Source organism: Drosophila ficusphila, unplaced genomic scaffold (assembly GCF_018152265.1).
Source record: "Drosophila ficusphila isolate 14025-0441.05 unplaced genomic scaffold, ASM1815226v1 contig_412, whole genome shotgun sequence".
Taxonomy (NCBI): Eukaryota; Metazoa; Arthropoda; class Insecta; order Diptera; family Drosophilidae; genus Drosophila; species Drosophila ficusphila.
In genome coordinates, this window is record NW_025064326.1 from 5,381,179 (window position 1) to 5,406,111 (window position 24,933).

The 24,933-nt window shown below is 47.6% G+C and overlaps 1 protein-coding gene across 1 annotated transcript in view; it reads left to right on the plus strand.

Moving 5' to 3' along the window:
- The window catches only part of LOC108089775 (nesprin-1), a 95,045-nt gene that overhangs the window by 57,948 nt on the left and 12,164 nt on the right, over positions 1-24,933 (plus strand). Inside the window, 3 exon segments of the mRNA XM_017188168.2 lie at positions 16,908-17,018; positions 17,432-17,596; positions 17,666-24,763. Coding sequence (XP_017043657.2) covers positions 16,908-17,018; positions 17,432-17,596; positions 17,666-24,763 — 7,374 coding nt within the window.

Consider the following 24,933-nt stretch of genomic DNA (forward strand, 5'->3'; position numbering starts at 1 on the left):
AGACGCGTCTTTAATATCCAGCGTCAAGGTTATCGAGCAAACCAAGGCAGACAATCTCTATCATGAATCTTTAATTGAAGTTATCCCAGCTTTGCCCCAAGAAGAAGTGCCAGTAGAAATTCCATGTGAAACTCAGTCAAGTCCCGCCCCTACTAAAACCGCTAATCAAACTGTTCCTGCCAAACCAACTGCATTAATTGCTGAAGCATTTGTGGCTAACACGGTAAGCACTTTAAATATAATCACTAATATTGAGAAAATCTCTCCCCTTGAAAAAATATTTGAAATTCCCAAATTTGATATATTAAAACTTAATGTTGCTGAGGGTAATTATCACATAATCAATTCTAAAGCTAAAGAAATAGAACAAATAAGTTCTGCCGAACCTGAACCAGTATTGCCACCAAAGACGGTAAGCTTTGTAGATGAAACCAAAACTGAAATAAAAACTTCTGTCAGTGACGTGGGTTCAACAACAAAACAGGATTCTGTAGTGTCTCAGCAAACGGAAAGTTTCCCTGCTTCATATAACTTTGAAGTTCCCAAATTTGACGTAATTCTGCTAAATAGTGCTGAAACGAGACAAAAACTCATCGAAGCCAATGAACTACCAAAAGAAGAAACATCTGAGTCTGTGCCAGAAATTGAGGTAGCAGCTGTTGAAACTTCGACTGTGGATGAAACTAAGACGGTGACAACTATTGCAACCACGACTGTTACTACTGAGTCCACCACCGAGACTTCTCTTACTGAGGAACCCAAAAAAACGGTCAAGATTGTGGAAACTGTGGAAAAGAAACCTGAAGACCTCAAAATACCAGTTTCTGAACCAGAAAAGGAAGTCGTAATTTCCGAACAAATCACCAAAGATGAGCCGATTATTGAGTCCTCATCTGTTGATGAAACTAAGACAGTGACAACCATCACAACAACAACTGTTACCACTGAGTCCACCAGCGAGTCGTCTGTTCCTGAGGAACCCAAGAAAACGGTCGAGATTGTGGAAACTGTGGTAATGAAACCTGAAGAGCCCAAGAAACCAGCATATGCCGGTCTGCCCGTGGATGAATCTTCCAGCTCGTGGATGGATGTTTTGGATGAACCAATGATCTTCTCCGATGATGAAAATGAACCCGTTCCTGAGCCACAAAAGGAAGTCACAGTTTCCGAAGAAGCAACTCCTTTGGCGCCATTCAAGGATGAAAAGGTTACAGACGATACCGACGTCGTTAGGGTTGAAACTATAATTGAGTCTGTTACACCGCCTCAAGTGAAAGACAAATCAGAAATCAGCACTCCTCTGGCACCCTTTGAAAATGTCGTTGTGGAAACCGTAGATGTGATTCAGAAACCATCCGAAAATATCATTGAGGCTGCGACTGTGGATGATACCAAAACGGTGACAACTATAACAACCACAACTGTTACAACTGAGTCCACCAGCGAGACTTCTCTTCCTGAGGAACCCAAGAAAACGGTCGAGATTGTGGAAACTGTGGTAGTAAAACCTGAAGAGCCCAAGAAACCAGCATATGCCGGTCTGCCAGTGGATGGGTCTTCCAGCTCCTGGATGGATGTTTTGGATGAGCCAATGAACTTTTCCGATGATGAAGAAGAACCCGCTCCTGAGCCTCAAAAGGAAGTCACAGTTACCGAAGAAGTTATCAAATCTGAACCTGTTGTTGAATCTTCAACTGTGGATGAAACTAAAACGGTGACAACTATTACAACAACAACTGTTACCACTAAGTCCACCAGCGAGACTTCTGTTCCTGAGGAACCCAAGAAAACGGTCGAGATTGTGGAAACTGTGGAAAAGGTACCTGAAGAGCCAAAGAAACCAGCGTATGCCGGTCTGCCTGTGGATGAGTCTTCCAGCTCGTGGATGGATGTTTTGGATGAGCCAATGAACTTCTCCGATGATGAAGATGAACTCGTTCCTGAGCCACAAAAGGAAGTCACAGTTTCCGAAGAAGCAACTCCTTTGGCGCCATTCAAGGATGAAAAGGTTACAGACGATACAGACGATACCGACGTCGTTAGGGTTGAAACTATAATTGAGTCTGTTACACCGCCTCAAGTGCAAGACAAATCAGAAATCAGCACTCCTTTGGCACCCTTTGAAAATGTCGTTGTGGAAACCGTAGATGTGATTCAGAAGCCATCCGAAAATATAGTTGAGACTGCGACTGTGGATGATACCAAAACGGTGACAACTATTACCACCACAACTGTTACCACTAAGTCCACCAGCGAGTCTTCTGTTCCTGAGGAACCCAAGAAAACGGTTGAGATTGTGGAAACTGTGGAAGTGAAACCTGAAGAGCCCAAGAAACCAGCATATGCCGGTCTGCCCGTGGATGAGTCTTCTAGCTCGTGGATGGATGTTTTGGATGAGCCAATGAACTTCTCCGATGATGAAGAAGAATCAGTTCCTGAGCCACAATTAGAAGAAAATCTTGTGGAAGTAGTGACAAAGCCTGAGCCAATCGTTGAAGCTCCGGTTGTAGACGAAACCAAGACGGTTACAACGGTAATCACCACAACTGTCGTCACGGAACCATCTGATTCTCCTTCCGTCGATGAAGTTTCCGAGCCAGTGGAAACTGAAACAATTAGTGATGTGGTCGAGCCAGTTACTCAGTCAGAAAAACCTCTTGAAGGACCTATCGATACCTGGTCCAGTGTTTTGGAAGACACAATTCCCAACACCGGAGGAATTGGCTACACTTCAACTTTGTCGGCAGATGCTCCTGAGTTTACACCATCTTATCTTAGACACACTTATTCTGACCAAACACATACATTCCTTGCAAATGAAAGAGTGTACAACGAGTTCATTCCAAGGAATAGGACAGAGCAACCGATTGTACCACAACAAAAGCCCAAAAAAGCTAAGGCATCGAAGCGACAGAATAAGAAGGCTGAAGTTCAAGAAGAAATTCCCAACGTCCCAGCTCCACTGGAAACATACGTTCCAGAGCCGATACCAACTGTCGAAGAGGTTGAGAACGTTTGGACTAAAAATCGGGATGGTAAATCCTATGCTGACGTATTGCTTAACTCTGGCGTTGTCACCGATGTCGTTACTGAATTGGAACCTCAGACTGAAAAGACGCCCAAGCCAGCGGTCGCCGAAACCAAAAAACCCAAGAAGAAGACAAAGCCCGAAAAACGGCAGCCCATTGAGAAAAGTGTTGAGCTGTCTGCGCCAAGCACCGAGAGCGACAAGTCCAAGCCAAGCAGCGATACTGAGCAGTCAAAGCCTACGACGGAAAGCGAACTGTCTAAACCAACAACCGAAAGTTCCAAGGAACCGTCTTCCGATGAGAGGGAGGCTTCAAGCACATCAGAACTAACATGGTCAGCTCTGGTGCGTAGACCTGGCGAATGGTCAGACACAACCGTCGTAAAGAAAGAAGTCACGCACAAAGCTGTAGTAAGTGACGAAAAACCACGCCAGAAGGAAAAGGAGGAACCCAAAAAGCCCACGAAGGCGAAGAAGACCAAGAAGTCAAAGAAACCAATTGTCGAACCCGTTTCCACAACATCCGAAGACGAGCAGCCTGAGCCAGTGCCAGTTCCGGTACAGGTTGAGCATATATCCAAGCCGGCAGAGGCGAAACCGGAACCAGAAAGCAATGAAAAGGTAGAGAGTAGCAGTACATTCTCCTGGGCCTCCCTTGTCAAAAGACCTGGCGAATGGATTGACAACACGGTAACACATATTAAATCTGTTGTAGCAACTTCAACAGATGAAAAAGAAACAACTAAAAAGGATCATGAAAAGCCACAGAAGCCAAAGAAGCAGAAGTCCAAGAAGAAACCAGAGCCAAAACCTGTTCAAATAGGAGAGCCGGAACTCGAAATCGAAAGTGAACACATTGACGAAATTGTTGTCCAACCCGAAGTGGAAGTGCCAGAGTCAAAACCAATCGAAAGCACAGGAAACACCTTCTCCTGGGCGTCTCTTGTGAAAAAGCCAGGCGAGTGGGTCGATGACATTGCTGCCCGTAAAAAGCCAGTGGAACCAATTAAGGAGGAACACAAGGTCGAGGCACAACCACGTAAAGAAAGAAAACCGGCGAAGGCTGAGTCTAAGCCAAAGGCTGAATCTACCCACAAACGTAAAATCAGAGAAAAAACTCCTGAGCCCAAAATCATTCAGTCGACATCAGACGATAGTGATATAGTTGAGATAGTACAACCTCAAGACGAAAACACAATTACTTGGGCCAAAATTGCTAGTCAAATTGATCATATGACCGACCTGGCACCAAAGCATAAGAAAGAGGTAAAACCGAAACAACATGACACTCTAAAACAATCAGTTAAAAACGACCGATATGAGAAACAACCTAAGACAAAGGCTCGGGCTATATCCCCAGAATTCGAAGGTCAAAGAGATGTCGGCCATTCTTGGTCATCAGTTGTTAGTCATCAGGTCACTGATTTTATTGAAGGGGAAAGAACTAAATCAGCCCCTAAAACGACTACGCAAAAGCCAAAGTCAAAGGCCGATACTCAACCTAAAATCGCTCAGCAGTTAGAGGAACCCTTGGAGGATCCGGAATGGTCACCCGTTACTAAGGTACAAGTAAATAAGACGCCGAGATCTTGGGCTGAAATGATCGAAGATGTTTCGGAGGAAGTGGTTGTTGAACATAAATCATGGAAGGAACTTATTGAAGACGAAATCGAAATTCCACTTCTTCCTGAATATGGAGAGGAAGCGAACATCAATAAGATTATTGAAACCATTCATGAAATGAAATCGACTACTGAAGAAAAACTCGATACTGAGCCTGCTCTGAGTGAAATCACCACAGCCATAAAAGAACTCGATTTTGAACCGAAAAAGGAAACCAGGGTTTCGGAGGAAGTCATCAAATCCGAACCGGTTCTTGAGGCCTCGACCGTGAATGAAACTAAGACGGTGACAACTATTACAACCACAACTGTTACCACTGAGTCCACCATCGAGTCTTCTGTTCCTGAGGAACCCAAGAAAACGGTCAAGATTGTGGAAACTATTGGAGTGAAACCTGAAGATCCCAAGAAACCAGCATATGCCGGTCTGCCCGTAGATGAATCTTCCAGCTCGTGGATGGATGTTTTGGATGAACCAATGAACTTCTCCGATGATGAGGAAAGCAAGGAAACAACACCTTTGGCGCCATTCAAGGATGAAAAGGATACAGACGATACAGACGTCGTTAGGGTTAAAACTATCATTGAGACTGTTACACCGTCTCAAGTGCAAGACAAACCAGAAATCAGCACTCCTCTGGCACCCTTTGAAAATGTCGTTGTGGAAAGCGTAGATGTGATCCAGAAGCCATCGGAAAATATCGTTGAGGCTGCGACTGTGGATGAAACTAAAACGGTGACAACTATTACAACCACAACTGTTACCACTGAGTCCACCAGCAAGACTTCTGTTCCTGAGGAACCCAAGAAAACGGTCGAGATTGTGGACACTGTGGTAGTAAAACCTGAAGAGCCCAAGAAACCAGCATATGCCGGTCTGCCCGTGGACGAATCTTCCAGCTCGTGGATGGATGTTTTGGATGAGCCAATGAACTTCCCCGATGATGAAGAAGAACCAGTTCCTGAGCCACAAAAGGAAGTCACTGTTTCGGAAGAAGTTATCAAATCCGAACCGATTGTTGAGTCTTCGACTGTGGATGAAACTAAAACGGTGACAACTATTACAACCACAACTGTTACGACTGAGTCCACCAGCGAGACTTCTGTTCCTGAGGAACCCAAGAAAACGGTCGAGATTGTGGAAACTGTGGTAGTAAAACCTGAAGAGCCCAAGAAACCAGCATATGCCGGATTGCCCGTTGATGAGTCTTCTAGCTCTTGGATGGATGTTTTGGATGAACCAATGAACTTCTCCGATGATGAGGAAAGCAAGGAAACAACACCTTTAGCGCCATTCAAGGATGAAAAGGATACAGACGATACAGACGTCGTTAGGGTTGAAACTATCATTGAGACTGTTACACCGTCTCAAGTGCAAGACAAACCAGAAATCAGCACTCCTCTGGCACCCTTTGAAAATGTCGTTGTGGAAAGCGTAGATGTGATTCAGAAGCCATCGGAAAATATCGTTGAGGCTGCGACTGTGGATGATACTAAAACGTTGGCAACTATTACAACCACAATTGTTAACACTGAGTCCACCACCGAGACTTCTGTTCCTGAGGAACCCAAGAAAACGGTCGAGATTGTGGAAACTGTGGAAGTGAAACCGGAAGAACCGAAAAAACCAGCGTATGCCGGTCTGCCCGTGGACGAATCTTCCAGCTCGTGGATGGATGTTTTGGATGAGCCAATGAACTTCTCCGATGATGAAGAAGAACCAGTTCCTGAGCGACAAAAGGAAGTCACAGTTTCCGAAGAAGTTATCAAATCCGAACCAGTTGTTGAAGCTTCGACTGTGGATGAAACTAAAACGGTGACAACTATTACGACCACAACTGTAACCACTCAGTCCACCACCGAGACTTCTGTTCCTGAGGAACCCAAGAAAACGATCGAGATTGTGGAAACTGTGGAAGTGAAACCTGAAGAGCCAAAAAAACCAGCATACGCCGGTCTGCCAGTGGATGAGTCTTCCAGCTCGTGGATGGATGTTTTGGATGAGCCAATGAACTTCTCCGATGATGAAGAAGAACTGGTTTCTGAGCCTCAAAAGGAAATAACAGTTTCCGAAGAAACAACACCTTTGGCGCCATTCAAGGATGAAAAGGTTACAGACGATACAGACGTCGTTAGAGTTGAAACACCGAGCCAAGTGCAAGACAAACCAGAAATCAGCACTCCTTTGGCACCGTTTGAAAATGTCGTTGTGGAAACCGTAGATGTGATTCAGAAGCCATCGGAAAATATCGTTGAGGCTGCGACTGTGGATGATACTAAAACGGTGACAACTATTACAACAACAACTGTTACCACTAAGTCCACCAGCGAGTCTTCTGTTCCTGAGGAACCCAAGAAAACGGTCGAGATTGTGGAAACTGTGGTAGTGAAACCTGAAGAGCCCAAGAAACCAGCATATGCCGGTCTACCAGTGGATGAGTCTTCCAGCTCGTGGATGGATGTTTTGGATGAGCCAATGAACTTCTCCGATGATGAAGAAGAACCAGTTCCTGAGCCACAAAAGGATGTCGCTGTTTCGGAAGAAGTTATTAAATCCGAACCGATTGTTGAGTCTTCGAGTGTGGATGAAACTAAGACGGTGACAACTATTACAACCACAACGGTAACCACGGAGACCGCCACCGAAACTGCTATTCCTCAGAAACCGAAATCCGAGCGGATAGTTGAGCCTTCAACCACAACCACTACTATAACCTCTGAGCCAACCAGTCAACTCTCTATTCCATCAAATGATAAGCCTTCTGACAAAACTGAAAAATTATTTTTGGAGGCTGAGGAGTTACCTTCAAAATCAATCCCCAAAAATGTGTGGGAACTTCATTCATCGTATGCTGATGTCTTGAGACACACTGTGGACTTTATTAGCTTAGAGAAGAAAAATGTTGAAATTCCTGTTGAACCGAAAATAAAAGAAACACCTATAATTGTTGAGGACTCAAAGAAAACAAAAGCCAAGAAAGGCAAAACGGTTGAAAACCCAAAGGAAACAAAGAAAACAGTATCTGAGGTCGAAGTGACATTAATCGAAGAGGAATTACCAAAGGAAGAATATAAAACGTCTTGGTCAGAAATGGTCGATGAAGATTTAAGTGTTAATGCTGAAACTCCCACTTTACCCAATACTTTGTGGTCTTCAGTGGTTCGACAAGGTGTCCAAGAACCCCAAACAAAAATTACTCAATTTGTCGACCATGATGATGAAGTTAAGGACCATGCCTCCAACCCCCTTCAACCAAAACTTAAAAAAGAAAAGACTCCCCGGACGCATCACACTCCTATCCCAAGTTCCACAAAAACTGCTCCTTCGCAAGGGGTTCAGGAATTTATCAGTCAAGAGCAAATCTTCTCAACTACGGTGAACGGCAAACACAAAAAGCAAAAGTCAAGAAAAGACAAACAACCCATTCAAGAACCTGTTGTTGAGGTCACCACTGTCGTCGAGGAAATTACTCCTGAGCCACAACCAGAACCTTCTCCAGTTACTGAAGATGCACCATCACAACCCTTGTCGTGGTCGTCTATTGTATCCCAAACAACGGAAGTAACTACAACTGTGACCGAGTCTCGTAAGGCCGATGAACCAGAAGAACACAAACCGATTGAGGAAAAACCCAAAAAGCAGAAGGCAAAGAAGGAAAAGAAGCCCAAGGCTGATCCTCTTCCAGAGCCTGTTTCTGAGCCTACAGTTCCTGAACCAGTTGTGGAACCCATTGTTGAAGTCTCCATAGTTCAAGAACCTGTTGTTGAGGTTACCACTGTCGTCGAGGAAATTGCTCCTGAGCCACAACCAGAACCTTCTCCAGTCACTGAAGATGCACCATCACAACCCTTGTCGTGGTCGTCTATTGTATCCCAAACAACGGAAGTAACTACCACTGTGACCGAGACTCGTAAGGCCGATGAACCAGAAGAACAGAAACCGATTGAGGATAAGCCCAAAAAGCAGAAGGCAAAGAAGGAAAAGAAGCCCAAGGTTGATCCTCTTCCAGAGCCTACAGTTTCCGAACCAGTTGTGGAACCAATTGTTGAAGTCTCCATAGTTCAAGAACCTGTTGTTGAGGTTACCACTGTCGTCGAGGAAATTGCTCCTGAGCCACAACCAGAACCTTCTCCAGTTACTGAAGATGCACCATCACAACCCTTGTCGTGGTCGTCTATTGTATCCCAAACAACGGAAGTAACTACCACTGTGACCGAGTCTCGTAAGGCCGATGAACCAGAAGAACACAAACCGATTGAGGAAAAACCCAAAAAGCAGAAGGCAAAGAAGGAAAAGAAGCCCAAGGTTGATCCTCTTCCAGAGCCTGTTTCTGAGCCTACAGTTCCTGAACCCATTGTTGATGTTTCCATAGTTCAAGAACCTGTTGTTGAGGTTACCACTGTCGTCGAGGAAATTGCTCCTGACCCACAACCAGAGCCTTCTCCAGTTACTGAAGATGCACCATCACAACCCTTGTCGTGGTCGTCTATTGTATCCCAAACAACGGAAGTGACTTCAACTGTGACCGAGACTCGTAAGGCTGATGAACCAGAAGAACACAAACCGATTGAGGATAAGCCCAAAAAGCAGAAGGCAAAGAAGGAAAAGAAGCCCAAGGTTGATCCTCTTCCAGAGCCTACAGTTTCCGAACCAGTTGTGGAACCCATTGTTGAAGTCTCCGTAGTTCAAGAACCTGTTGTTGAGGTTACCACTGTCGTCGAGGAAATCGCTCCTGAGCCACAACCAGAACCTTCTCCAGTTACTGAAGATGCACCATCACAACCCTTGTCGTGGTCGTCTATTGTATCCCAAACAACGGAAGTAACTACCACTGTGACCGAGACTCGTAAGGCCGATGAACCAGAAGAACACAAACCGATTGAGGAAAAGCCCAAAAAGCAGAAGGCAAAGAAGGAAAAGAAACCAAAGGTTGATCCCGTTCAAGAGCCTGTTGTTGAGGTGACCACTGTCGTTGAAGAAATTGCCCCTGAGCCACAACCAGAAACTATTTTAGTTACTAACGATGCGCCAACAAAGCCTTTGTCGTGGTCATCGATTGTTTCCAAAGAAGTATTCGAAGCACAAACTGAAAATGAAATCCAGCAAAAACCTTCAAAATCTCAACACATTCACGAATTCATTGCCCAAGAGCAGAATTACTCAACGGTTGTGAACGATAAATTGAAGAAACCAAAACCTAAGAAGGAGAAGAAAATTGTACAGCCTATTCAACAACCTATTGTGGAAGTTCTTCCTGTGAATAAAGACCAAATTCGAGAAAGGGAACCTGAGCCATTGCCAACACAAACATTGTCATGGTCATCTATTGTTTCGCACAATATTGATTTGACACCCACGTTTACCGAAACTCGCGCGACTGAAACTGAACATGTGATTACCAGTCCTCAGGACATTCAAGAATTCATTCCACAGAATCAAGAGCCGAACATTGCCGTGTATGAAAGGCCACAGAAGCAAAAGCCGAAAAAGGAGAAGAAATTGCCTAAGAAAACCGACCCAGATTTTACTGAAGAACCAATTATTGAAACTTCCGTTGTTTCCGAAAAAAAACCAGAAAACGAGGAAATTTCGATTTCTTCATCGACAGAATTCAACATTCAGTTGCCAACCGTACCAAAACCATCTGTGTGGTCATCATCAGAGACCTATGCCGAAGTGGTTAAAAAGTCTGGTTACACCAATAATACAAACATAAAGTATCAGAAGGCTGAAGAGTTTAAGCCAAATATAATTGGACAAAAGCAACCGGCTTCCGCAGTGCAGACACAAGAAGTCATTTTGGAGTTCCCAGATCCCATCATTCCTCCAGTTGACGAATCGGAAACAAATGAATATCTTGAAAAACCATCACAGTTATCCTGGAAGGATCTGATAGATGAGGATGAAGAAGATTTTTCGGAGCCGTGGTATCAGGGGGAAATATTGCCTATTGCTCCTGAACCACAGGAACCGGTCGAGGAAAGACGTTCACGAATTCACGACAAACCAGTAATACAGGTCACCGAAGTATTGACTGAAAGCCAAGTGCAACCCGACAGCGACAAAGGATTCTTGGAAATCACTTCAAAGAAGAGGAATCGATCACGATCGCGCTCGCAACAATCACAGGCTTCTAACGTTGACGAAAAACCTCAAAAGAAGAAATCGAAGAAACCAAAGGATAAGACGGCTTCAATTCCAACTCACAGGGCCGAAGAAGCACCTCAAAAAGATGAGCCTCCGCGGGAAGTTGAGTCATTTGTGGAAGAAAAGAAATTACCAGTTCGGGAACCTTCTCCATCACCGACTCCTTCTCCGTACACCTCTGGCATGTCATGGGCTGCTATAGCCGCACACAACGTTCCAGAGCCTGCACAGCAAATTCGACCCCTTCAAGTTGAAACTAGGACGACCTTCGTGGAAGAATTCAAGAAACCATCGAAGGAGCACACAGTGAGCATTCCAATTACCTTGGAAACAACGGAGCCTAAGACTAAAAAACCGAAGCAGAAGTCCAAGCGTAAATCACCTACTGATGTTGTTGATTTTATAAACGCTGAAAAATCGAGCCATCAAGTAATTTCTCCTCAGCCCACTCAAAAGGATAAAAAACCTGTCGAGCATCACGAGAAAGAAATTGAGAAGCAAACTCCATTGGCTCCCTTTATCGAAATCACAAAAGAAACACCTGAAACAGTTTCAGAGACGACTACGATTGTAGTTGAAGAAGAATCGGTTCCTGGTCCGCAAGAGAAATCTACGACTATCGATAAAACTAAGACAGTAAAAACCACAACAACAACTTTCACCACTGAGTCTACCAGGGAAACTGCAATTCCTGAGGAACTCAAGGAAACAGTCGAAATTGTGGAAACTGAAAAGAAACCTAAGGACCTTAGGAAACCAGTTCCTGAGCCGGAAAAGAAAGTCACAGTTTCCGAAGTAGTTACCAAGACCGAGCCGATTGTTGAGTCTTCGACTGTGGATGAAACTAAGACGGTGACAACTATCACAACCACAACTGTCACCACTGAGTCCACCAGCGAGACTTCTGTTCCTGAGGAACCAAAGAAAACGGTCGATATTGTGGAAACTGTGGATGTGAAATTAGAGGAGCCGAAGAAACCAGCGTATGCCGGTCTGCCTGTGGATGAGTCTTCCAGCTCTTGGATGGATGTTTTGGATGAACCAATGAACTTCTCCGATGATGAAGAAGATCCAGTTCCTGAGCCTCAAAAGGAAGTCACAGTTTCCGAAGAAGTTATCAAATCCGAACCGATTATTGAGTCTTCGACTGTGGATGAAACTAAGACGGTGACAACTATCACAACCACAACTGTCACCACTGAGTCCACCAGCGAAACTTCTGTTCCTGAGGAACCAAGGAAAACGGTCGAGATTGTGGAAACTGTGGAAAAGGTACCTGAAGAGCCAAAGAAACCAGCGTATGCCGGACTGCCCGTAGATGAGTCTTCCAGTTCTTGGATGGATGTTTTGGATGAACCAATGAACTTCTCCGATGATGAGGAAAGCAAAGAAACAACACCTTTGGCGCCATTCAAGGATGAAAAGGATACAGACGATACAGACGTCGTTAGGGTTGAAACTATCATTGAGACTGTTACACCGTCTCAAGTGCAAGACAAACCAGAAATCAGCACTCCTCTGGCACCCTTTGAAAATGTCGTTGTGGAAACCGTAGATGTGATTCAGAAGCCATCCGAAAATATCGTTGAGGCTTCGACTGTGGATGAAACTAAGACAGTGACAACTATCACAACCACAACTGTAACTACTGAGTCCACCAGCGAGACTTCTGTTCCTGAGGAACCCAAGAAAACGGTCGAGATTGTGGAAACTGTGGAAGTGAAACCGGAAGAGCCAAAGAAACCAGCGTATGCCGGTCTGCCTGTGGATGAATCTTCCAGCTCGTGGATGGATGTTTTGGATGAGCCAATGAACTTCTCCGATGATGAAGAAGAACCAGTTCCTGAGCCACAAAAGGAAGTCACAGTTTCGGAAGAAGTTATCAAATCCGAACCGATTGTTGAGCCTTCGACTGTGGATGAAACTAAAACGGTGACAACAATTACAACCACAAATGTTACCACTAAATCCTCCGTTGAGGCTTCTGTTCCTGAGGAACCCGAGAAAACAGTCGAGATTGTGGAAACTGCGGAAGTGAAACCCGAGAAAACTCCTTTGGCACCGTTCGAAGCTATTCCAGATACTCCAACCACTCCCAATGCAAACGATGCCTTCATTTGTGAAACATCATACTGGTCGGCAACGCTAAAGCCGGGTCAAAAACCGACAACAACAACAACAGTTGAGACAATTGAGACAAAAACAGAAGAAATCCAACCGCTCACAGTAACAGTTGCCAGCGATGAGGTTATTGAGGAGGTTCCGGTGAAATCACCCATTGATCAGCCAACAACATGGTCAGCAATTGTGCAAACCGAGACGACTATCTTCCCGGCACCAGAAGAAAAGGAAGCCGATGAAAAGAAGCCTGATTGGTCCACTGTGGTAGTGAGCAAAACAACCGACTTCCAGGAGCCCAAGACTCTGGATGATTTGGTAGATACGGAAAAGACAACAACCACGACAACAACCTATGTGACAACAACAGTGACCACACATAAGGATGCTCCAGTTTTGGAGGATGAGAACCAAACTAAGTCTTATGTGTCCACAGTGGTAACCAGCCATATCAATGATTTGGCTTTGGAAGCAGAACCAGCAGTACCAACGGAAACTGAAATAGTTTCAGTAGTGAATGAACCTGAAAACCTCTTGGAAAATCTGCATCTTGAAGGATACAAATTGCATCCTCAGTACGACTTGTTGCAGGGACAATATCAGCAATTGCAGGTGGTAAGCTTACCCGAGGAGAAAACTTCAGTTGAACCCAAAGAAGAAGTTGCCTCAATAGAGGATTATGTGATAATTGAACCCGAAGCGATACCCCAAATTAATTCTGAAATCCTTGCTTTCAATCTGTACCTTGACCAGACCAATATATTGCCCAAAACTCGTATAGATGTTGACACAATTAGCCATTTGCTCACAATCGAAAAACCTGTAGAGGTTATTGTAGAAACAGAGCCTGTAAAGGTAGAACCCGAGGTCGTAGAAACTCTTGAGGAAAGCTCCATTGTAGAACCTTCTGCTGAACTCTTAACTACTGAGCTCGTTGCCCCTGAACAAACCCAGCCCCCGACCAAACCCAGTGAACTGCTCTGGAACCTCAGCCAAGACGATTTCCTCAAACTTATCACTCACTATAGACAAACGGCGGGCGAGGCATTCGCATTGCTGCCGAGGACAACCACAGACGAGACGAAAGCTCAGGAAACTCAAGACGATAAGCAAAAGACTGACAGCATTACAGAAACTGTAGTGACAACCACGACCACGATTACGGATCGCGTTGTAGAAAAGACTGAACCAGAAGCATCGTCCTTACCAATCATTCCTACCGCCGAACCACTGGCCGCACCACCGGTTGGCAACCTCGATCAGTTGCGTCTGAATCTGCATCTGGACGATTGGCATTCAGCCAGTGTCGATGCAGAATTGGCCGACAACTTGTTCGACAGACTGAAACGTGATGATGCCGCCAGTGACGAAGCGGAACTCGACAAAGACAAGAAACCAGAGCAACCCGATGGGGTAACTGGAAAGCCAGACAAGGACGATCATGACAGCGACGATGACGACGACGACGACGATGACGATGAGGGGGATAAGCCGACTGTGCCTGAAATTCGCAAGCCAAACGACGACGATGATAAACCGAACGACAAGGATCCTGGTAGCGGTAGTAGTGGTAATGTGACCCCCACGCCCGAGCACGATGCCCAGTACGGTCAGAACCGTAGCTGCTCGTCGGAGTACAGGTCCACGGATCTGCCGGGCGGAGTGGGTCATTGGCGGGACGACAGTACTTATCTGGCTCTAGAAGCCGAACAGCCTCAGGTGAAAGTAGAAAGTGAATCAGCAGCAGCACCCATTGTATCGGCTGTTGAATCTGTACTAACCGAAACTAAAACCACAAGCCCCGAACCCCAACCCCCAACCGAGTCTGCCCCTGAAACAAGCCCCAGTACTACCAGTCCCCTTAACGTTGCAAACGCACTAATCCAATTGGCAAGCGCCACAACTCACACGCTGGCCGCCAAGGCGAACGCAGCAGCAACAGCAACACAAGCAGCAGCGCTGGTGGCAACCAACGCTCTTCTGCCGGTCGCAACGGCCGTAGTCGATAAGCTAACGGCCACCACACCAAAGGAGCCAACACCCGCAACACCAGAGACAACAACAACAGCAGCAGCAGCAGAAGTTTCTGCTGTAGAACCTGTGGTTGCAACAGCAACACCAGCAAAACCAACAGCAGCAACACCAGCAACGCACACCGAAACGACAACGACAACATCGAGCAGCAGCGAAGAGGCGGAGCCTTTGCCCACCACCACCGAAAGTGAGGGTGTGATAAAGCGCACTACAACAACAACCACAACCGTTACAACAACAACCACAATTGAAACGCCATCGACAACAACAACAACGACAACAACCACTAGCAGCAACGATCTGCAACTGCAACGCCAGAAGGTGAACATCACATTGAGCCTTCGTTTATTCATAATTCTAATTTTTGCAGCTTTTCTGTGTGGTTTCGGTATTTGTTCATGGCTTTTATACGGCAACCGTTCGTGTTGCTGTTGTGGCCAGGTTCCGGCCAACTCGTGTTGCTGCGGCAACACTCTGCCAGCAGCAACAGATCCGGGAAGTTGCCCGCCGTAAAGTTGGTCTGGACCTGTGGCACAATGGCAAGCGAAGCTGCCAAACTACTAACGTAATTTAGTTATCGAAAGACATGTTTGATTTTTTATGTTTTTATTTAAGTTTTTCATTTTTATTATTTTCTGTATTGTATGTGTTGTTTTGCTAAACGCATCCAACAGGCTTATGTTTTGAGTTTATATACCTAAAAAAGAACAAGTTACTATATCGTTATGAAAGCACCTAACTTAGACGTAATGAATTATGTAGATTTGATGTATTCTAGTTCCTTCTACTAATTGATATTAACCTTTGTAAAAGCCCAGTAATCAGATATACTACTAATGGTAGTGATAATAATAAAATCTATATTAACCGACTTGCACGTTTTAATACCGAGCTGACTTATATCCCCCAGCGAATATGTAGTTCTCTTCGCAGATTTTTCGCACACCAGAGCACAAACACACAAGCACACACGATCACGCATATCGAGCACTCTTCCTGCCGCGCACAGTGCCGCACAAAAGTGTGTGCGCACGCAATTACCGAGTTCCCGTTCCCAAATGCAGAAAATGTCCATTTTGTGTAGCGCACTTATAGATATATATACTATATATGAGTTCATTGCCTTGCCCACCGCCCTGCTATCAAGAATTTGCGCGCAGAGCATATTCTTCCCTGCCATATAGCTATAAATACCCGATCCGATCCGATCCGATGCGATCCATGCGGTGCAGGCCGTCTTACTTGCTCGAAAATAGTCTCCCGTTTATTTTACAATTTTTAGTCTGCAATGTGCAATGAACGTGTTGAGTTTGACTGCGAAAAGCGAAGAAGCATTTCAAGAATCCAAACGTTTGTTAGTGCCAATGTGTGTAGCTGTGTAGCCCGAAAAGAATAGATATGAAAAGATCTGAAAACAGTATTTTTATCGTAAAAGGATTCTATAAGCTTGTAAAAATAGAAAGAAAGTAAGTTTAATTTCCACTCAAGCATCGCATATAACTTTCCAACTCTACATAAAAACTGATAGCAGAAAGAAAACGCATATTTTGGTACTTTTGTCTATCCGCTGTCTTCCCATAAAATGCCGCCATCTAAACTAAGATTTATGCCAAATGCATGTGTTACATACGTTAAAAGAAGTTAAGTCTTAAGAGCTAGCGTTATTTTTTAAAGCATTTATTAGCTTTCCCTAAGAAAAAAGACTTCATACTGTTGTATGGCTGTGTATTGCATCCATTTGCATTTTATAAATACCTATTTATAATTATTCTACTCCATGTACATATGTTGTATGTGTATAGAAGCCGGCCACAAATATTTACATCAATTTCGTTCCTTAGCAATAATCGTCCAAAGTTTGCAATCTTTATTAATATTAACACACTTTCTACACCATCTTCCCAACAACAACAAAAACCAACATCGCACACATGCGACACAATTTCAAAAACTATAGGAACTAATTACGCAAGAACTCGACGAACTGCTCCAATCGCTCTCGAGCGTCGAGGATGGCATCGCAAATATGAACCAGAGCAGCCTGGAGGGCATGCTAAATGGACTGAAGGTAATGATAATAATAATTTAGTTCTAAGGCCCGAATAACACCACTTCTGGATGCTTGCCTCGGCATGTTTTCAACGTAGCTAGATTAATTCTGAATTAAAATATACTCACCCCCTGTACATAACTTTTGTAAACGATTATTGGATGCTGTCGTGTGACAGAGAAATTTAACAACTCAATCGCATCACTCCATATATGATCGTACATTTTTTGTCAGGCTATTTTTGTTCGAACAGAATACCTTTCAGTTGTTCAGTTGTTAGTGTTGTCCAGCTGTAGTAGTCGTTCCTTTTGTTGTCCAAATATTACGTTTTGTAGGCCCTTAAACACGTATAATATGATCTTTGATCTTTGTACCGAACATTTGCGAAAAACACATGTCTGAATTCTTAATTTTACCCGTCCGATGTACAGCTAATCCAAAGCAATCTCGAAGTACACGAAAGGGACGCCATCGATTTGAAGGCCCAGGCAAAGAAACTGCCCACGGATCCGGCGACCGAACGTTTGCTCAACGATACCGTGGATCGCATTGATTTGCTACTCCGCCGTACTCAGCAAGGCATCACCATGATAGCGGTTAGTCCTTTAGATTTATATCTCTCCTATATCAATCCTATATATTTACATTTCTATTACCCAATCTAGAATGCTATGCATGGCCAGAAGAAGCGGCAGCAGGAGATCGACGAGTACCAGCAGCATCTGCTGGAACTGGAGCGCTGGATCATCGAGGTTTCCGCCGAGCTGGCTTCCTTTGAGCCCACCTCGGAGAGCAGCACCGATGAGCAAGTGCTCAAGTCGCAGGTGGAGAGGAGCCAGCAGTTGCTGCGTACGCTCAAGGATCGCCAGCAGTCCATGGAGGATCTGGTGGAGCAGACGCGCCAGCTGCAGTCCCACTCCGATGTGGCTCCCCTGGCCGACACGCTGATGGAGCAGCTGCAGAGCATCATAACCATTCTGCGGGAACAGGTAACCGTGGCTACCAAGCGCATCTTCACCATCGAGAAGCGCATTGTGGACTTGCGGAAGTCCAAGAGCGAGGAGGCGCAACGCCAACGTGTTCTGGCCGACTCCTTAATCAAGCCCCCAACAGAAATTCCAGCCAGTCCAGAGGCCCACGAGTCCATCGAGTCCAATGAGAACACCATCGACTCGAGTTCCATGCCCGAGGAGGAGATCAAGCCAACTGGAGTTTATGTGGAGACACAGACTTCGCTGAGCCTGCAACAGCCGCCGGTTCAAGTGGTTACCACCACGACTGTGGAGGCGCAGACCAGTTTCCAGGAGCCGGCTGTTGAGACCGCCGAGGTGGCGCTGCAAACACAGAAGGAGCGTTCACCCACCGAGAACATCATGGTCACCCAGACGGTGCAGCACGGCCAGGAGACCATCCAGATCGACACTACTCGCAACAAGGATGTGCCCGACGAGCCCGAGGATGTGCAGATCGAGGCTCGCTATCACCAACGCCCTCAGGGCGATGTGGACCGCGCCACCGAACTGATCCTGAAGAATGTCCCCCAGGCATTCGAAACCACTTTCGTGGAGCCCGATGAGACGACCACCGAAGTGATTGTGGGTCCCGATGGCACCAAGCACATTGTGCTCAAGAAAGTCACCCGAACGCGGCAGCAGATTGTGCAACAGCAGCAGATCAGCTCGATTGAGACGATCAGCGACTCGGACGGGAACATTGAGGTGCACTCCACGGGTCAGATAAACCTGGAGAATGTCCACACCACGGACACCAAGGCCGATCCGCAAGAGGGCAGTGTCCACACTGTGATTACGCAGCAAACGCGTGGAGCAGTCGTGGATTCGTCACAGCCCGAGGGTGTCATCCTCCAGGAGTTCGAAACCGAGCCGACCATTGAGACGTACGAAGAGGTGATTGCCCCTGGATCAACCCAGGCGCAACTGATTCCCTCGCAGCCCGGCGACGTGCAGACCCAGGGAACCATTCGAGCTGTAGTCCAGCAGGTGACCCGGAAAGTGATCCGAAAGACGCGAAAGATTATTAAGCGCGTGGTGATCATCGATGGAAAGGAACACATCACCGAGGAGGTGGTCGAGGAACCCGAGGAGGTGGAGATCACCGAGGAGGAGACCGCCCCGCACATCAATGTGAACATTGTGCGAACCGTCGATGGCAAGGTGGTTAGCGAGGAGGAGTTCCAGCGATTGATGCAGGAGCCCGGCGTGGTCATCGAAGAAGTTGCCACGGATCTGTGCAAGCCAACAGCAGCAGCAGAACCGCAGCAACAGGTATTTGATATTGAGTCTAATCAAGTCACCACCACCACAAGAACAGCAACAACAACAGCAACCACACAAGAACAAGAACAGCCAGAACAACAGACACAACAACCAACAACAGAAACGACTAAAGAAGCACCTGTAGAGTTGCCGGCACCTCAAGTAGATGTTGAACAACCCGTAGAAGTTGCCACTACCAGTCCCGTTCATGTTCCAACAGCAGCGGATGTAGCTGAACCCAAAGACTCCCCAGCTCCAGCTCCAGTTTCCCCAGAAATTGTAGATGTTCAACCGGTGGTTGAAGACATCAACGAGATTTGGCCACTGGAACACCACCTGAAACCCACCAACATTGACTTCTCCCAGCACGTCGAAGAATTGGCACTACCAGCAACAACAACCGTAGTCGAAACTGAAGCCTCCATGCCAGTTGAGGAGATTTGGCCAACCAGCCCAGAAACCGGAAACTCTTTGACCCTGGAGCACTACGAATTCGAGCCACAATCACCTCGAGAAGAGAGCACAAAATCTGAGGAAGCAAAGCCACAAGAGACTGAACCGGAATCTGTTGCTGAAGTCCAGCCGGAGCCCATTAAACCCGGAAGTATTACCATCACCAAGACTACAACCACCATTACAAGTCCTACGGAATTGGAAAAGGTTATTCAGGACTTGCCTGCCGAAGAAGCACAGCCACCAGTATCTAAGACCAAGACTGACATTCAGAGCTTCCTGGAAGCCGAACAGACTTTGGCCACAGCTTTGAAGGAACAATCTTCCACGCCGACTGAAACTTCAGTTGTTGAAGTTGTGCAATCCCAACCTGCGGAAATTGTACTTGAAGAGAGTAAGGAACCTGTGACTGTAGAGATTACAACCATTAAGACTGAGGAACAGAAACCAGTGCCAGTAGAGGAAGCAAAGCCTGAAGAGCCGAAACCAGCGGAAGTGACTGCCCTTGAGATCGTTGAGAAGACTGAAGAGATTGAAGAACAACCAGCTCCAGTTCAAATTGATCTGCGTGCTGCCACGCAACTCTTCATCACTGGAGAGGCTGCGGCTGCAACGGCTCCACAGAAAACCTTCCAGATCACCGCTCCCTCGCTGGAGGACAACGGCGCTGGCGTGCTGAAGGTTGTCTTGGGCAAGGAAGCCACCACCGCGGACGATTCCACGGCGGCTCCAACCACCGGCAAGGTGAGCATGACCATCATCGAGACCGCCGCTGCTCCTGTCGCCGACGCCAAGCGGCGTCGAAAGAAAAAGAAGAGAAGAGACACGAAGCACGAGGAGGAGCTCGAACAAGAACAAGAAACTGAGCCGGAGGCGGTGGTCGTGAAAGAACCTGAAGTAGAATCAGATCTGCCCGTTTCTCCGGTGGATTCACCACGCGATACTGTCCGCCATGAGTCCATTGTTGAGATCAGTCCCGATAGCGATCTGTCCAGCATTGAGATCGACTCGAAGGTCAAGGTGGTGGAAGATGCCGTCGTCTCCTCGCCCTCGGAATCGCCAAGAACACCAATGGTTGAACTGGTCATACCCACGGAGGTTGTGGAGTTAGCTTTGGTGGAGGATGAGGAGCAGCAGACCACTCCGCGTGTTCCCTCTCCAGTAGAAAAAACCGAAGTTGAACTGGATATTAAGTCCGTGCAGACTTCTCCACAGCATCAACCCAAATTGGATGAGACCGCAGTGCAGACGAGCTTGGAAGTGCAACCAGATAACCAGGAGAACGAGTCGCAAACTTTGGTTGTTGAGATTACGGAGACTGAAGCACAAACTACTCCCCGAAGCGAAGAGCAACCGGCGGCAGTGGAAATCACAACCACCGAGATCCAAACGGATGTTAGTGGTCAGCCAGCAGAAACTGTGGAGATTTCCAGCCAAACCACTGTGACCACCACAATAGAAAAGGAGCTGCAGACCACGCCAAAGGATTCGCCTCGTGCGCCAGAACCAGGCAGCAGTGATGTGGTGGAGTCTCTGGTCCAGGATTTGGTCAAAGACATGACCACCGATCTGCCAGTGCGAACCAGCGAGCAATCCACCGTGACTGAAACCACCACAACCACCGAGACCCATGTACAAACGAATACTCCGGAGCCAAGTGAACAAATTGAATTGGTCAAACCGGAGACTGTTCATGAGGAGACTTCAACGGTGGAACTTGTGCAGGTCGCCGATGGTGAAATGCAGACCACTCCTCGTGGAGATCAGGAACCTGCTTCCCTGGATGACAATTCCCTGACAGCCACTTCAATATCCGTTTCGGAACCCTACGAACTGGAGGTCAAGACCACGGTAGCCATTCCCGCTGATTCCGATACTTCGGCGGCCGAGCCAACGGTTTATGAGTACACTCAGACCATGCAGCTGCCCAAACAGGACAAGAAGTCCAAGAAGGACAAGAAAAAGAAGGGAAAGAAGGAGCCCGAAGTGGAGGAGCCACAGCAGCTGCCAGAGGAGCCGCAGATCAGTGTGACAGTTGAAATCGCACCCGAGTTGCTCTCCGAATCGGGTATTGTGGTGTCCACCAACCAGCAGATTGAAGAAGTGCCGCATGTAACACCAGTTGAGGAGACTCCCATCGAAGCTGAAGAACCCAAAGCCCAGAGAGTGCAACTCCAGATCACCAAGACCACCGTCTACGATGAGTATCCCGATCTGCCGGTTCACATAACCGAGCAGAACAAGGTGCTCATTGCCTCCCAGCAGAGCAAGAGATCCGGAGCAGGACCCACTTCCGCGGCGGTGACCATCGAAGAGGTGGCCTCGCCCACGGAGGAGCTGGTGGTGCCCATCACCCCGGGACCGGATAACCTGACCAACGAACCCAGCAACATTTGGTTCAGTGCCACCACGAGTGTGGACAAGACACCCATTGAACTCTCGCAGGCTTTGATTATGAGCGAGAGCTTGCAACATTATCCAGGACAACAGCCACAAAGCCAGCAGCCCATCTTGGTTTCCACCAAGGAAGCCATCGGAGATCGCATCAAGCACCTCAAGCAGGCATCTCCCCAGCAGGCAACTCCGCTGAGCAATGTGCTCCACTTGGCCACTTTATCCGAGCAGATCAAGGATGTGCCCACGGAGCAGCGCGTTTTGGAGGTGAACGAGGGTCTCCAGGATCTCGATGCTGCCATCAAGAAGGGAGACAAGACGGTGATTCAAACCACAGTCATCACGGTCATTGAGAAGGTGTCCACTTGGCTGGAAACCATCGAGTATCGCGTGTACCTCATCCGACAGAATTCCAATGAAGGACCCTCCGAGGAGAAGCTGGATAACTACAACCAACTCAACGAGGAACTCAGCACCATCAAGCAAAATGTTGGCCAACTGGAGCGACAGTTGTCGAAGGCAGAACCGGAACTACTGCAGTGCGTGGATTCCCTCAAAGAGCACGTGGATGCAGTGGAGCAGGTGACTCAGCAGAACCAGCTGCAGGATAGCAACGACCTGGACAAGTGGCACAGCTTCGAGGTGCTGCTGTACAACGTCTCCACCTATTTGGCCGAGCTGCAGCAGAGCTACGATCTTCTGGTCAACCAGGAGTACCCGCTGTCCGCCAAACTCGCCCAGTTGGATGAACTGGAGCAGCAACACGAGGCGACGCAGCTGCAACTGGCGCAGCTCTGTCAGAATGCCCGCGCCTTCCAGCGAGATTTCCCCGGCAAGAAGATGCCGCAGGACGTGCACAATGCCTTCGAAACGAGCAGGAATATTGGCAACAACATTCAGGCTGAAAGAGAGCGAGTCCTGCAACTGCAATCCCTGGCGGAGGAGTACGAGCAGACGCTCAAGGAGTTCACCAAGATCACCGTTCTGGCCGACAAACTAGTTGAGAGCCCCATCGTCTCCAGTTCGCTGGAGCAGCTGAACAACGAGGTGCAGAAGCAGCGGAAGTTCTTTGTGAATCTCAGCCATTGCCGCGCCATGTTGGAATCCCTCGAGGAGAACATCGACAGTGAGACGCGCGAGAAGCACTCCGAGTTGCACAAGGAGCTCTACAACAGGGCAACCAGTTTGCTGGACAAAGCCTCGGAAAGATCATCCAAGTTGGTACAAGCTGCCTCCCGTTGGACTGTTTTGGAGAAGGGAATGCGAGACGAACTGCAGTGGTTGCAGGTGGCTCAGCAGAGGGTGCCCGACTTATCAGCAGTTACCTCGGCTGACTACGATCAGTATACCACACTCTACCAATCCCTGAGCAACGACATCTCCCATCACTACGTGAAGATGACGCAGCTCTCGGGAATCGCCAACAAGTTGCAACTCCTGGTGCAGGCCCCCAATCTTGTCGAGGAAACCAACGAGGCTTTGATTGTGCTGCTGAAACTCCGCGAGGAGGTGGCTTTGTACCTGCATCGCCTGCTGGTCTTCAAGGAGATCTGGGTGCAGTACGAACAGCAAACGGACAAGCTGGAGGCCTTTGTGCGCGAGGCGGAGCAGGAACTGCGACACATTCAGATCCCATCGCAGCCGACTGAGCAGCCCATCGAGCACATGCGCCAATTCTGGGAGATCAAGGCCCGCTTCGAGCTGCACAACAATGTGCGAACCGAAACTGGTCTGAGCTTCGAGAAATCCCTGCAGGTTATCCCGCTGGCCGACGAGATGCTCCAACGGCAGTTCCATGCCCAACTGGAGGATCGCTGGCAGGCCGTTTCCCAAGCCATCGAGCTCATCCAGCACAACATTGTGGAGTGCCTGTCCTCGGAGGACGTGCCCGCCGATGAGAAGCTCAAGATGGTGGAGCGGGAGCTGCAGGAGATCTACCTGACCATGACCAGCATGAAGGGCGTGATCAAGAACGAGGAGGAGCTCTGCCTGTACATCGAGAGAGTGCAAGTGCTCCGCACCCGCGTGGGCTTCATTGGCAACGAGCTGGGCAGGATTGGCCTGCAGGAGCCCGCCATCGAGCCGGAAAAAGTGGGAGAACTCTTCGCCCTCTCCCACAAGATCAGCACCCAGATCGCCGAGGAGCTGGAAGGTGCCTCCGTGCTGCGAGACCAACTGCAGGCCATTCAGGAGGGAATCAGCAACCAGCGAAAACACCAGGCCAAGATCTCGGTCATCCTGGACGAGTGCGAGGCAGCCGAGCGCCAAGGAGCGGCTGTACTCGAAAAAGCCGTGGCCGATTGCCAGGGAGCCGGCGAGGAGCTGGTGACCAGCTGGCAGGAGATCATGCGAATCCGTCAGATGCTGCACACGCTTCCCATGCGACTCAAAATGTCCGTTTCGCCGGTTAAACTGGAGCGGGACATCTCGCAGCTGCAGGACGATCACGCCTTCCTCGAGAGCAAGTGCACCAATATCATGGCCATCCTGCGGAATCGTCTGGCCGTCTGGCTGCGCTACGAACGCCAGTTGGAGTTGGTCCACGGATCCGTGCAGGAAACCGACTTCATGATGGAACTCATCCGGGTGCACGGCCAAGTGGACTACGAGCGCCTTCGCAAGGCCACCGAACGATTAGAGGTGAGTTGTCAGCCCAACATTTTATGACTTTGTTTACGCGCGCGATTAGGGTTTGTATCTGAAAAAGGTCAACATTTCAGCTACCTGCTGTGCGGAATTTTCGCGACCTGTTTATCAGCATCGGTTTTCCCTCTGTGGAAAATTTGCTATAAAAATAGCCCGCTTATCCC